The 16,766-nt window shown below is 25.5% G+C and overlaps 1 protein-coding gene across 1 annotated transcript; it reads right to left on the bottom strand.

Moving 5' to 3' along the window:
- Positions 1–5,736: 5,736 nt before the first annotated feature.
- Positions 5,737–9,302, bottom strand: LOC124944550 (receptor protein kinase TMK1-like). Its single transcript, XM_047484834.1, has 2 exons — positions 6,708–9,302; positions 5,737–6,484 (listed from the first exon to the last, which is right to left on the bottom strand). The coding sequence occupies exons 1-2, from the start codon at positions 9,070–9,072 to the stop codon at positions 5,964–5,966; spliced, it is 2,886 nt and encodes a 961-aa protein (XP_047340790.1). The 5' UTR covers positions 9,073–9,302; the 3' UTR covers positions 5,737–5,963.
- Between the last annotated feature and the right edge of the window lie 7,464 nt (positions 9,303–16,766).

Genomic DNA, 16,766 nt, shown 5'->3' with positions numbered 1-16,766 from the left:
ACTCTCTATCTTAACCCACTAATTAATTAATATCCTCACTTTTAAACTATTAATTAATTCAATTAAAATATATTATATAAATATTAAAATAAAATAACACATATGTTTTATTTTTATTTAAATCTATAAATATAATATATAGTTCAAATTAAATACACTAAATTAAATAATTTAAATAGCTATTATAAATTAAAATAAAATAGAATACATTACAAAAACAGGAACTTAAAATAAAATATATTACATAAAAATTAAAATAAAATACATTACATCACAATAAAATACATAACAAAAACATTACAATAAAATAAAATACATAATAAATATTAATCACGTTCAATATACAATAAAATGCATATTTTATCTTTATAATTGAATTTTATGATATCTACTCCATTTTCCACAAGAGCAAAACCTCTATATAAATCCACATTATGTTTGTTACCACCCTTCCAATATCCATTTATGGTTCTGTATTGTGCAGTAATGATTTCGAAGACTCCTCTTTGTTCATTGTATGGAATAATCTTGTGTGATGATGTTTTTTTCTCAACAGTTTCAAATAATTCTCTTGACATTTGACAATAAGTTTGACCATTTTGAAGGTCATTAAACGTCGCAGTTTCAAATATAAAAAAAATTGAATTATAAAGATAAAATATGCATTTTATTGTATATTGAACGTGATTAATATTTATTATGTATTTTATTGTGATGTAATGTATTTTATTTTAATGTTTATTTAATATATTTTATTTCAAGTTCCCGTTTATCGTTTATGTAATGTATTCTATTTTATTTTAATTTATAATAGCTATTTAAATTATTTAATTTAGTGTATTTAATTTGAACTATATATATTATATTTATAGATTTAAATAAAAATAAAACATATGTGTTATTTTATTTTAATATTTATATAATATATTTTAATTGAATTAATTAATAGTTTAAAAGTGAGGATATTAATTAATAGTTGAAAGAGAGAGGAATTAATTAATGGGTTTAGAGAGAGAGAGAGAGTTAATTAGTAGGTTAAGATAGAGAGTGAGTTAATTAATTGGTTGATTAATGATTTAGAGAGAGAAAGGTGGGTAGTTTGAGAATGTGAATGAAAATGTGGGTAGTTTGGGAAAAATTGTTTGAAAGGTGGGTAGGACAGGAAATGATTCGGTGTCTCACTACTAAAAATGCATCAATGAATCTTGCTAGAAATTATTTGAATATTTGAATTTCACACAATTCCAATTGTTTTTTCGGAGATCAATTTAGAACTCCCAATCAAAAGTAATGGTAGTTTGAAATTCAAAAAAAAAAAATATTTTGTTGCACGCAAAATTACATTTTATCTTTACTCCATTGGTGACTTGTACTCTCTCCTACCAAACATTTTTATAACAAAAATAAATATATTATTAATAAACAAATTCATTATATATCAACATATCATTTGTTTATATATTTTGGTTCTTCTTAATTCAAATTTTTTTCCGATCAACACACCAATATGAGAGTTTATTCAAAATTAATTATTTGTTTAATAGAATCAAAATATATTAATAATAGATAAAAAAAATCACAATTTCATCTATTATCAATTTAATACTCGAAATTAATTATTTTCGGAGTCGGATTGACATGAATTGATATGGAAGTGAATCCAAAAGTAATTACTTATTTAATATTATGTATAATGAGTCCGTATATAAATTTTGTAAAATAATAAGTTCAGAATTTATCAAAATATAGAAAATATATAATTTAAGATGGAAATAAGTGCTTACAAAGTGTATTCAAGTTATTTATTTTTGATATATGTCAAAATTTTATTTATTAACACTTAATTACATATCATGTATCAGGTTGTCGTACCACGAAGCACGACCCATTATGTGAGTATAAACGAGTCGTTAATTTGCGGGTTAACCCATCCATAAAACTTAAAGTAAGCCATTCAAATTAAAAATATATATAATTATTATAAATATCTCAAACTAATTACTTTAAGATTATTAACACAAAACTCTAAGAAACTAAATAAAATGATTTATTTGTTAAATACAACCTCAATATAGTTTTTACTTAATACTATATGATTTAGTTTTTTTTAAGACAAACTCTTTGTTTTATGAAATAAATAATATATCATCTCACATTCATAACATTTTACTTTAATTAATTAATGTGTTTTTAGTGATGGTTACGTGTTAATTAATATAGGCAGCGTCAAAAGTTTAAATACAGAGTATATACGTACATAAAATTATAAATTAAAATTATAAATTATATTCAATAAACACATATGGTCTAAAGTTAAATCATTCAAATTCTACATTTGAGACTATGATTCAAATCTCAGTTAATACAAATTTGAGGATGAGTATTATAAATCTAAAACGACACAGATAGTGATATATTTGAGTACGGATTTAAAGAATGAGAGAATAATTGTTCGAATTAAGAAATTAATTTCATAATGCAACCTTGAAAGAGAATGTATATGTGGGTGCGAGAAATGAGAGAATAATAATTTGAATTGAAATTTTGTGTTAATAATGCATCATTGAAGGAGGATGTGAGAGTTATATGTGAATGTGGGTGTGAATTTGGTGGAGTGGTAGATCAAATTGTACCGATATTTATTTTTTCTTTTTGAGTTTTAACCCAATAATATGATATATGTATACAAATTTAAAGGATGATAGAATTATATGTGCATAATTGTAAATCCAATTGAAGTGAAAGTCGTCTTCTTTCTCGCCGCCTCGACCTAACCCAATATATTTATATATTGGAAATAGAGCAATTAAATGATTAACTATACAATTGAATGTTGTTTTGACCATTATATTATGTTTATGCTTTTCAGTGCAAGTTAAGGTTTTATGCACAACTTATACTCTATTAAAATGATAAGAGCCTAATTAAGGGATAAATATTTATAAATTAACATTGTAGTGCGTAGATGTGGACAAAGGATTAGATAAATACGAATTGACATGATTCAACACGATATTGTATGGAACGACACGATACAATATTATCTCACTCGGGTCTTGGGTTGACACGATACAAGAACGAGACGATACGATAACAACACGATTATGATCAGTTTATACGATCATAACACAGTTACGAGTTGACACAGACACAACACAAGTATAGACACGAGATAAATATAGACACGACACGAGCACGAGTATACACACGAAACAACATAAACACAATTAATCATATGATATAAGCTACTCACATTACATTCTTTAAACCTATTACATTTTATTCAATTAATAAATTATTTAATTTCATAAGCATAATATTTATAATTAAAATTAAACATACTAAAATACAATTTTAAAAATATTAACTTAAATAATATAAATTAAAATAAATTATAAATAAAAAATAAATTATAGAATAGAAATGTTCGATGTTACTTTTATTAATTAATTATTAATTTTTTTTTATTTATAATATTAATTATTGTTAATACATTAAATATAAATATATGATAATAATTTTAATTTTAATAATATAAAATATATATTTATAATTTGTACCCACCTTTTTCACTTTTTATCCAAACTATTCACAATTATATTAACATTATCAAATTATAACGTTTCTCCCAGTTTCTTAATAATTGATCACATATTTAATTGTTTATTATCAGATCATTTAAAAAATCTTAATTCATTTCAAAATTTTACAAATAAATAAAAAATATTAATTCATTCTAAAATTTTATAAGTTAATAAGAAACTTTACCTAACAAAAAAAATATAAAAAAAAATTAAATTAACTTTTTTAATTAAATAAAAATCTGATTTATAAAATTAATATTAATTCAGAAAAATGCAACCGTGAATAATTATATAAATATATTTTAACCTAAGAAATTCAACATACTTGTAATTATATTAAATATAAAATTTATAATATCAATTCTAATGTTTTTCTAAAAAATAAATATTGCATATATCACTAAATCATTTAAAAAAAATATATATTAAATCACTAAAATTTTAAAAATTAATAAAACGTTTAAAAAAAACTTTATTTTATCATAAAAAATCCCTACTACTTTTAATTATATATAATAATAAATATCATATACCTAATTAAATAATTAGTTATAAATTCTTATCTAATATTTTCAAAATTATAAAATTTCACATTTAACATATTTAACTAACTTAATCTATATTTTTTATAATTTACTTCATAACAAAAAATTTAACTAATTTTATTTGAATAATTATTTGTATGTTTTAAAACACATTTTAAATAATTGACATTCAAATTATTATTTAAGAAACTATATATTAAAATTTATATTTACACATTTTACATATTAAATAACTTTTTAAATAAATTTAATACATTTAATTTATTAAATTAATTTAAATTTTCTGAAATAAATAAATTAATAATCATATTTTATAATTTTTACTAACAATATAATTTAATATATATAAAAATAAATAATTAAATGAGTGTGTCAAGACACGATTGTGCTGACACAATGACAAAATCTAGTTGGAATAACACAAACACGAATTTAAACACGAATTTAAACAAAAGTTAACACGACACGAATAATACGACATGAAAGAGTCCGTGAATCATAATATTTTGAATAGGTCAAGACATGATACGACATAGATAATATTGAAACACGACACAACACGATACAATTAAGAGAGTTAGACTTTCTCGAGTTGAATACGAACGTTTATGCACAATATCCAACTCTAGTATTGTTTGAATTGATTTTGTTTTCTTTATATAATATAATATATTTTATTAATATGAACACAAAAATAAGTGATTATTTAGAATTATATTTGTTTATTTTATTACTTTTTTCAAAATTATGAGAAAGAAAGAAAAGTACACAATTTTGTAAAAATAGAAGGAAAAAGAGATTTGTAAAAATATAGATGTATCAAAAATCAAAAAATAATAGTAAACTTAACAACAGAATTTTGAGGTTAAAGAAAATAAGTTTTTGAATTATTATTATTATTTTAATAATGTGTATTAATAATATATGAAAGATATAATATTTTTTTTATAATAATTAATTATGAATATTTTGTTATAAAATAGTGGAAAATACCATTAAACACTCCATATAACAAATTTAAATGAATATATATATATATATATATATATATATATATATATATATATATGTTTTAGTTATACTTACTAATTTATATAATCAAATACATAATTATAATTTTGTGCAAAAAAAAAAAAATTTATTTATATCTTCACTTTTACTTACATTTGGATGGTCATATTTTAAACCTTTTTAAAGATTTAGATTTTTTATTATAATATACTTTTTAAAAATATAATATAATATTTTAATTTTCAATCCTAACCCATGATATTTTGAGACATATAAATAATAATAGACAACAAAATTAAAAATAAAATTAAACACATTATAAAAATAGATGCCAAGTTAAAAGAGCATTCACTATCTTACCATATAAAAATAACCATTTATGTTTTATTTAAAAGAATTCCAAATAAAAAAAAGGAGGTTTTCTATCATTCACTTAACTCCAAGTTGGAGTCCCTTGTTTAAAATTCTGAAATTATTCTCTCTCCAACTATGTGAAGAAGAAGAGTCAAAGTCTGTATTTTTATAATCAGATGATTTCCCTTCCAACCCCAATCTATATAGAACCGACAATTTAAACTTCACAAGGCAACAAAAACTACCTAATCATTCCCAGCTGCCATTTGCATTAAAAAAAGAGAGAACATTATGTCATTCTGAATGTACATTCTTCTTCAAAACCAACAGAGTATTATAATATTATCACATGATTCATTATAGAGATTTATAAAACCATCCAAATTTAATCTTAAAAAACAGTCTTTAAAACCCAAACTGAAACCGACCCATGAAAAGAAGGAATAAGAGAAGAACCAGTGCTTCTTTATCAACGTCCATCAGCTGAAGTAAACGAATCCGCAAAGCCAGAAGGTCGAGTGGGTATGCTAGTCTGCGTATTATCACCACTAGCAAGAAACGACGAAGTGCCGCTCATTTCTTCCAAAGACTGCCACTTCTTAACCGCCTGTCGAAGAGTCATGTCAAAATCGATCCCATACATGTCCTCAAAATCAGCAGGTTCAGAAGGCTTCCACATTTCGGCAAGTGAAGAGAGTACATTAACTGCATGACCCATGTCCGGTCTCTGGGTTGGTTCCCTTGAGCAGCAATGACCTGCCAGCTCTGAAACGGTTCGAACACTGGCTAGTGTGCCTTCGTCGAGATCGATTGTTTGGTCAATTGCTTTCGGGAAGGCTTCTTTGTCTATTAGTGATCTTCGGAACCATTGGACTAAGTGAACACTTTCCTCTTTTTGGGTCTCTTCTAGTGCCTTTCGACCAGTTATCAGTTCCATTAGTATCACCCCGAAACTGAATACGTCGATCTTGGTTGTTACTCGCCCCGTCACTGTAAAATAAACAAAAGAAATGATCATATATTTATATGCATTAGCAATAACTCGAATAACCTGTTTTTTTTCTATAATCTAGATCAAATAAAATTATTTAAAAATAACCACTACTTATTCAAATAACCCTATATAATTTAAATCAGTAAGAACATGCAAAATCACTTTCAATTTAATTTTATAAAATATGCTCCATAATAACTGAGGAACGAAGGAAGTTACCTGCATATTCCGGAGCAAGGTATCCAAAAGTACCGGCGAGCCTGGTTACAACGAAATCCATACCGCCATCGGGAGCAAGACGAACGAGGCCAAAATCAGCGACTTTGGCGCGCATATCATCGCTCAAAAGAATATTGGATGGCTTAAGATCCCTATGAATAAAACTCTGGTTAGCCAATCCATGTAGATATTCGACACCTCTAGCTACGTCAAGTGCGATCGTCAACCGCTTGGCCCATTCGAGTGGCTTCAAACCGTCCTCTTTCCAATTGAAAACGTGTCTACTCAACGCGCCTTGAGGCATATATTCATAGATAAGTAATCTCTCGTTCCCTTCCAAACAATACCCAAGAAGACCGACCAAATGCCTATGACGAACTTTGGTGAGAACAGCGATCTCCGACTTGAACTCCTCCAAACCCTTCTCGGTCAAGACTCCCGACTCCATCCTCTTAACTGCGATCTTAGTCCCGTCGTGCAATTCCCCTTTGTAAACCGTGCCAAACCCTCCTCTCCCAAGTATATTCGCCTCGCTAAAGTTGTTCGTAACGTTCCTCAAAACTTGAATAGATATCACCATGCTCCCAGTATCAATCATGTGAAGATCGTTCGGCCCAGTGCTACCGTGGCTATACGTTTCACTCGAGGTCGCGCGGTTAACATTGGAACCCGAAACTGTTATCTTCACGTCTCCACCGTCCGAACCAGAGTGACGAGGATGAATGACAATCCCATCTGGGCTCTGGACTCTCCCGGTATGTTTCCTCTTTGCTCTGTAGATACAGAACATACCAAAAGCTACCACAAAAATGAGGCAAGTTCCGCCTACCACAGAGCCCACTATGGCTGCAGACGGAGGTTTCTTACTACTAACTTCCCCGGTTTTAGTCTCGTTACCATGTTGGGAAGGGGAAGAACCTGGTGTAATGGGAACACCAGGAGCCGTTCCTGTTCCTGTTCCTGGTCCTGGTTCAGGAGCACCGGGTGTCCTAGGGGTAGGTGGTGGGACGTTATCTTTGCCTATATTAGGGTTTCCATCAAAAACAACATCTACATTACTCCTAAAATGAGGAATCTTCCCACTAAGTTGATTGTTTGAAACATCTAACTTATTTAGGTTGACCAAAGTAGTGAGTTCAATGGGTATTGTACCGAATAGATTGTTATTAGAGAGGATTATCTTCTGCAATGTGGGAATCAATGAGAAATTTGGAGAAATTGTACCAGTAAGACCCATTTTTGGGAGATTGATAATGACAATCTTATTAGAGGAGCAAACAATTCCTTCCCAGTTCTGACATGGATCATTCCCTTTCCAATTCTGTGCAAATATAGCCGGAAAATCTAAAGATTGAGCAATAGAAAGCAATATACTCACCGATGAACTGCATGCAGCTCCGGGCGTGGGCAAACAGAAGCTATTCGAGTTAGCAAAATTGTCAAGCGCCACAGAAGGATCGAATTTGGGTGATGGTCCTTGTAATAGATTGTTCGTTATGTTTACAGTCTTCAACGACGGCAGATTCATCAGGGATTCCGGTACCGGACCAGTAATTTTGTTGTCTCTCACACTTAAAGAACTTAATACTGATAACCCAGAAAAATCCGGTAGTGGACCGGAGAAGGCATTTGAATGTAACCAAACCACAGATAATTGAGTCATGTTTTGCAAAACAGCGATTGATCCATTTAACTGTGAACTTCCCCCTTGTCCATTTAGCCAGAGGGATTGAATTGAAGATCCTGAAAAGCTCGCCGGAAGCTCTCCTTCGAGGTTGTTGAATGATAAATGAAGCATCTTCAGCGAAGGAAAGGTGTCGCCACCTAAGAAATCTGGGATTTTTCCGACGAGGTTGGTGGAGGTCGCAGAGAAAACCGTAAGAGCCACAGCATCCTTAAGGCTGGTTGGAATCGACCAAGGGGAGAAAGCGTTGTAATCGAAATAAACTTCTTGAAGAGACGACATACCAGAGAAGAAATCAGGAGGGATGGAAGAGAAATTGTTATTATTGAATAGCAGAAACTGAAGGGAATTTAATCCGGCGAAACTTGGGATGGGTCCGGATAACTGATTCTTCATCACCTCGAATCTCTGTAAGGATGTGAGGTTAGAGATGGTAACCGGGAGAAACCCATTCAAATTTTGGCTTCCGATTTGGATCCGAGTAACGCGTTTATCATTTGAGCAACTGACTAATCCCCATTTGCAAGGGTCTGGATCCGTCCATTTAAGGGAACTTGGCGATCCGAGGCTTTTCTTCAGTTCCTGCATTACAGCGGCGTCGGTGGCGCTGGATTGACATAGAACAGGAGTAACGACAGAAAGAAGATTCAGAACCCATAAACATAAGATATATCTATGCATCTTGTCCTGAAGTTAAGCAGATATAGGAAGAGACAATCGAAAGATGAAATGGGTTTAAGGAATTTCTTCACTTTCTTTATGATCTTAATCGAAGAAGACGATGAAAATGGCGATGAGTGCAGACAAGGAATGAGAATAGTGGGATCATTTTTGCAGGAGAAGCGGCGGAGATGGAGAAAAGAGATTGAATAGAGAGAGAAACAGGGGGTTTCAAATCCTTGTTTGGATTGTGTAAAAATACTTTAAACAATAGATTATACAAAAGCTGGCGATATCAATATGACAAACAAACAGGACCCCGCGGTTTATGGTGTCCCCACTATAGAATTTTCCAATCCAAATAATTTCAAATAATAATTCACCAAATTATTTATTCATTTACTTTTTACCTTTATTGTTATTTTATTTAATTTAACTTTTTTTTAAAAATTATTTAATATTAAGTAACATAATATCACAAAGTACTTAAAAATTAACATAATTTACTTTAGATTATGAGACCAAGTAAACTTCTCTAAAAATGGTCAATATATTTAAGAAAATAAGAAATTCATTTTATAAGTCAAAGTTGTAACAATTCACCAATTTCATCTTGTTTGTTTAAAAAAAATCACACATTATATAATCTTATAAAAATACTTAATACAGTTAATTTATTTATTTAAATTTAAAGTAGATACAAAATATATATAATTTAGTATTAAATTTAAAATTCTATAAATTATTATATTTTTCTGAAATTATTATTTTCAAAATATCAGAATAATAATTAATATTTTTTTTTCTATTTCTTATTCATTCTTTTGTTATATTCTTATTATATATATATATATATATATATATATATATATATATATATATATATATATATATATATATATATATATATATATATAAATGTTATTTTAAAATTATGATTTATATGGTAAAATCACCCTTATTATATAATGGCATAATAAAACTAAGATGCTGATAATTTCATATAAATTTAGCATCATAACAAATATTTTAAATATTAAAATTTGAATTGATATAATTATTGTGAAAATAAATTTTAAAAATATAAAGTATATTTATATCAAATTCTAAACATATTATAACCCGTATTAGTCATCCAAATTATTATTATAGGTAAAGTTGTATAATATTATTTTATTAATAATATAAATAAATATTATTTTATTTAATAATATAAATTTTAAAACTGATCATAATAAAATAATAAATAGGAGAGTTATTTTATCAATAATAATAAATTAATAATGAAATTTAAGAAATAGAATAAAAGTATTATATATACTAATTGTATCAAACACCCCAAAATATATTATAATTACTATCTAAACTCCTAATATAAAATAACAATATTTTAGTGTAAACAAACTATTTAAAATTATATATCATTCATGTACTTCAATTTTAATATTATTTGAAATTATGTAATAATGAATTAATTTAAATTTTAGTTTAAATTTTTTTTAATCATAAATAAAATATAATCTCCTTGTAAAATGTTTAAATAATTAAATGTTTGATGAGCAAATAAAATCATGGTTGAAGATATATTTCAATTAAATAATTATAATTTTGTATAATTGATCAATTAATTATTAAAAATTTAAGTTCTTAAAATTTTGATTTAATCTTATATATTTTTTTAAATAAAATTTATCCAGAATTGTGTCACATATTATTTTTTTTATTTAAAAACAATAATTATATATTAATTAAAATTTCCATTTTCATTAGTTAAGAATATATTTAAAATTAAAATAAGAGATAATCATGGTGAAATAGTATTAATTTTCTTAACTAATTATTATTATAAATTAAAAATTTTACTTAATATAATTTTTTTTAAAAAATAGGAAAATTAATTAATATTATAAAAAAATCAATAAATAAATAATTTATAAAAAAAGGGAGGGTTTAAATATTGAAGATATAAGAATAGTATTGTCTAATATCTTCAAAGATCTCACAAATTTTATTAAATCTTTTTAAATTAAAGTTAAAACTTTGTAGTCATATTTATTGAAATCATATTTACTTTTAAATTCAATGTATATAATTGAAAACTCTACATTCATTTTACATTCTTTTGATGTAAAACTATAAATAATTGAATAGATTATGTAACTTATTTGCCTAATAATAAAATTATTTTTTAGTTGAAAACCAAACTAAAGTTAAAATAAATAGTATAAAAGTGGGCGAATCAAAAAATGTAACTGATGATGTGTAAAGTTTGTAAATAATGCTCCATAAAGAAAGATTCCCAATTAGTGTTGTGACGTTATTTGTTCAACGATCTTCCTCTCACCAAATCTGTGTGGGTATTTATTATTATTGTTAAATATTTTTAATATATAATATATAAAAATAATGATAAATGTGCAATCAAATATTATAATTCCTAAATTATAATAAAACTGCAAATACAATCTTAAATTGTAAACAATATTGGCAATTCAAATTAACTTATACAATTTATTACTACAAATTAGGTAACTTATAATTAAGTGAATTTGAAAACAGATACTTTATAAAATATCTAACGAGATTATGATTTTATTTGATAGTCTTGAATCTTGATGATCTCACCAAAACTTTTTAACAAAATTAAAATTTATTCACAATATTTTATATACAAATTTTGTAGTTTTATTTGTATGACAATATTTTTTGAATTAAGACTCATAAAAATCTACAAGTATCAAAACCATCAGGATAGACCATATTTTTATTAATGTAAAGAGATGTAAGAAAATTTTCTCAAAAAAAAAATTAGGAATTGATACTCAATATACAATTTAAAAATACTTATTTATTCTGATTAATATGGAGATGCTAAGAATGTATAATATATATATTGTTAACAAAAAAAAAATGTTCAACTAAAAATATATTTTGTTAGCTTGATTTACAAAATGGTCAACTAAAAATATATTATAATGATATAGAGAATAATATTAATCATGATATACAAAATAGTTTGCATAATTATTAAAAATAAATAAAACATTATATCAAATGAAACTTTTTTTTTGAAAAGAGATTTTCTTTTAATACACAAAAATAAATGAATAATTTAATTTAGAAATTTCAAAAAAATAATATATATACATATAGAGAGAGTTTTTACACATTAACTCTAACTTTATAGATATAACCATGCTGGAGAGAGAATTAACCACGAGGAGGAAATAATATTTATTTCTTAATATAATATAAATAAATATTATTTATACTCATTAAATATATACATATATCTTTCTATATAATGAAAATTCTTATCTAAAAATAATATATATAATATTACAGTTTTCTCATTTTACCTTTAATTCTCACAACAATTAATACGTACGGAATAAAATATTTATTTTTTAAAATAGCCATGAAAATTATCAACATAAAATGAGATAATATTTATTTTTTAATATAATATTTATAATATATATAAATATTAGTTACACTCATAATTATATATATCATTCCATATATAATAAAAATATTATATCTATTTTTTTTTCTCTCATTTATTTATTTATTAATATATAATATTTAATATAAATATATATTATATTATATTTCTTCATAATTATATATATATAATTTTTTTTTTATTTCTTTAAGTTTATATATATATATATATATATAATTATGAGACTTTTAAAAATTATTTCATATTATTATTATATTTTTTTAATTAAAAATAAATAATTTTATTCTATAAAATATATAACATATATTATAACCTATATTATAATCCCGTTAAATCATCCACAATAATTATTAAATTAAATTTACAATTTTGTGTATAATATTTTTTTTTTATTTTCACTCTAATTAGTGGAAGCATTTTACTAATTTAAAAGAAGTTATATTTATATAATAATCTTTCTCCTAATTTATTTATTTATATATATATATATATATAATAACAACATAAATTATATAAAAAAATTAAGTATATATATATATATTTAATTGTTTTTATTTCTTTATAAACAAATATGTATATATTAAAATTTTTATTTATTTATTTATATATATATATATATATATATATATATATATATATATATATATATATATATATATATATATATATATATATATATATATATAATTAGGATACTTTTATAGATTATAAAAAAAACCTTTTATTTATACATATTTTAATTTTCTTTTACTTTTTTTTATAAATAAAATTTATATAATATATAATAAACTTTTTATTTATAATTTTTTTATTTATAAATTTCTTTATTTACATAATTTGTTTTATGTATATGAGTGTCAATTTTGAGAGATGCAAATTTGATAGAATGTGTTCAAATTTGAGGGGAGAGATGCAAATTTGTTAGAATGGTGGCTCAAATTTGAGGGATTAAATGACAATAATTAATATATGAAAGGATTTAATATATATGTGTGCCAATTTGAGAAAAAAGTAATTCAAATTGAAAAAATAATTTCATTTACTAGAGAATGGTGATTTGAATTAGAAGTGCAATTCTAATTAGAGGGAATGATATCTCTTAATTGGAGGGGAGTTGTTATATTTATATAAAAATATTTCATAATATATATATATATATATATATATATATATATATATATATATATATATATATATATATATATAATTAGATGACTTTTATAAATTATGAAAACCTTAATTTTATACATACATATTATTATTTTTATTATAAATAAATTTATATTATATATAATAAACATTTTATTTATAAATTTCCTTATTAACTCCCCATACTTCAAAATAAATCAAATATATAACTTTTCTTCTTATTTATTTATTTATTTATTTATATAAATATAAATTTAATTTTATCTCATCATATAGATTGATATTTTTCTTTCATTATTAATAATTATATTTATATATATAAATAAAAAATTACATAAAATATAATGTTTATTTTTTCTAATTTTTTGTATTATTTAAAATATGAAATAATTTATAATTATATATATATATATATATAATATTTTAAAAAATGAGAAAAAAATATATATATATATATATATATATATATATATATATATATATATATATATATTATAGAGCACATTATATATATATAATTACTAGGAGAAAAAAAATATATAAAAAATGATATATTGAGAATTAAGTTAAAAGAGATAATTTTTTTTAATTTTCTTATAATTATGGTTAGAGATATTACAAATCGTGTTTCACTCGATCAAAGACACATCTGAGTTCCCTATGTGATTTAGAACCTCTCTAAATCAACCAAAACACTTAATTCAAGTTATAGCGCATGCAAAATCATCATCGAAAAATTAGAAAGGATGATTAGAATTTTCATTTTAATATAAAAGTGATTACAATAATTTCTAACCAATTCGAATTAGCATAGAATCGTCCTAAGAGTTTAACTACAACTTCAGATCAAAGCATATGACAACAATTAATTCAATACCTAAAAAAATATAACTAAAACCTAAAAAAAAAATTAATAATAATAATAATTGACAACCCTTCAACTCTCCATACAACAATGATTTAAGACTTCAGATATATTAATTACAAATGGATCTTATGATCATTCTCGATCATATCCTTAAGATTGCGCTTGAAGGAGACGATCCACAACTTTTGGAATAAGTTTAAAATTAGGTGAATCCATGTTAGGTTGATTCGTTAGTTTTTAATTCATTAGATAGTTTCTATATCATCTTAAGATCGTGTACCAACAATCATATAGAAAAATAATGAAGAAATGAAGTAAATATGAACTTAGGCTTAGGCTTAAAAAGAGAATTGTGATTTGTAACTTCGATTATGTATAGAATTGTTGCTTACAAACAATGCGAAACATTTCCTAGATGCTCTAAACAACTTTCTATCGGATTGGAATGAAGCTTCAAACTCTTCCTTAACAAGTCACCCCTAATTTGATTTAACTAACTCTAGAATCAAAATCCCCCTTTTAACTTTCGTTTGTTGTAACTTTAAATCAACAAGACTTGGGCGTTGAGGCTATATTCAGACAATGCAGTTATGTTCTCCAACTCATTGTGGTCAGCCCAGGCTTTGTCTCGCGTCGAATAATACTCTATAGAGAAAGCTGTGATTCGGTCGTTCGTTCGTTCTCTTGACCGTATTCTTGAAGACCCCTTTGAAGAAGTTGAAGATCATCTTTTTACGTATGTTAGCGATCTTCAACATTCCATCTAGGCCTCCAACGATCCGTTAGCGTTCATGTGATTCTGTTAGGTATAGTTATATTTTCCGTTAGTGGGTTGCATGGAGCTTTCATGGCCCTTGGATCGTTCTAGGAATGACGGTGACCATTGGATAACCCTTCTTGGTTTTTGGCACACTAGATCATTAACAAGAAAAGTTAAAGTCTTGTTCGCTTTCCTTGAGTTTCTTGATCCCATTTATCTCCATTTTTTATTTTCTACAAACACAATATTAAAAAACTCACACGTTTCTGTTTTGAAAAAAATGTAGTTTTCACATAACTTATGTTCAACAGACTTGAGTTCTGAAATTTAATCATTCTTAAAAAGAATTTTCATCATTTTTTCGTTCATATGGCATAACCTGCAATTTCATAACTCACTGTTTTTTGAGTCATCATCAACAACAACAATTCTGTCTTTACATGTTGAAGTCACGTATAACGTTCCAGTTTTGTGACGTCGAATAACAACTATTGCACCTTTAGTCACCCTCCACACTATAACTATGACATTCGTCATCAAGTTGTGTAATAGAAATTAGATTGCGCATTAGACATTGAATGTGTCTCACCTTATTAAACCTCCAAACAGAACCGTTTGTCATCTTCAATTTGATGTCCCTAATGCCTACAATATTCAATGGCTCACCATCTGCGAAACTTTCTCACAATTTCCATCCACATAATTCTCCATTAATATTTTGTGTGTAATGATGTGAAAAGATGCCCTCGAGTCCAAAACTCATGAGTCTATCGGGCTATCAATTGACATAAACAACACATCAATGTAATTTCTATAACTACGTTGGCCGCATCATTTTTATCATCACAGTTTCTCTTTGATGCTTTGTAATTCCTCTTCAAGTGATCATGCTTACCACAATTCTAACAATCAAATGTCCGTTTAGACTTGGACTGACTCCTCCTGTTCCTTGACATAGATTTGCTCTTACCTTGATTGAAATTTCTATCATTATCTCTGTCCATGTTTTCAACATTCAAAGTATAACAATTGAACTTTTCACTATAATCAATTTTACGAACCTTTTCAGCAAAATTCGATCTCTAACTTTAATAAATTTAAATTTAGAATTTCCAACAGAGTTAATAATTGTTTCCCTCATAGGTTCCTAACTATTTGATAGAGATGCTAACTTCGTTCCCAAAATCAATCTCAATAAACATCAATTGATTCACAATTGTATTAAATTTGTTCAAATAAGTAGTGACAGAAGTACCATCAACCCTTCTTAAATTGAAAAGTCTTTTCATTAAATGTACTTTGTTGTTAGCAGATAATTTCTCATATATATGAGAAAGAAATTTCATTAGACCCATGATGGTCTTCTCATTTTCTACATTGTGAGCAACAATCTTGACAAACATCAATCGGACAACTCCCAAAACATGTCTATTAAGGAATTTTCATTTAGTTTAATTCATCTTCTTTGGTTT

Source organism: Impatiens glandulifera, chromosome 7 (assembly GCF_907164915.1).
Source record: "Impatiens glandulifera chromosome 7, dImpGla2.1, whole genome shotgun sequence".
NCBI classification, from domain to species: Eukaryota; Viridiplantae; Streptophyta; class Magnoliopsida; order Ericales; family Balsaminaceae; genus Impatiens; species Impatiens glandulifera.
This window is presented reverse-complemented; position numbering and strand designations above follow the sequence as displayed.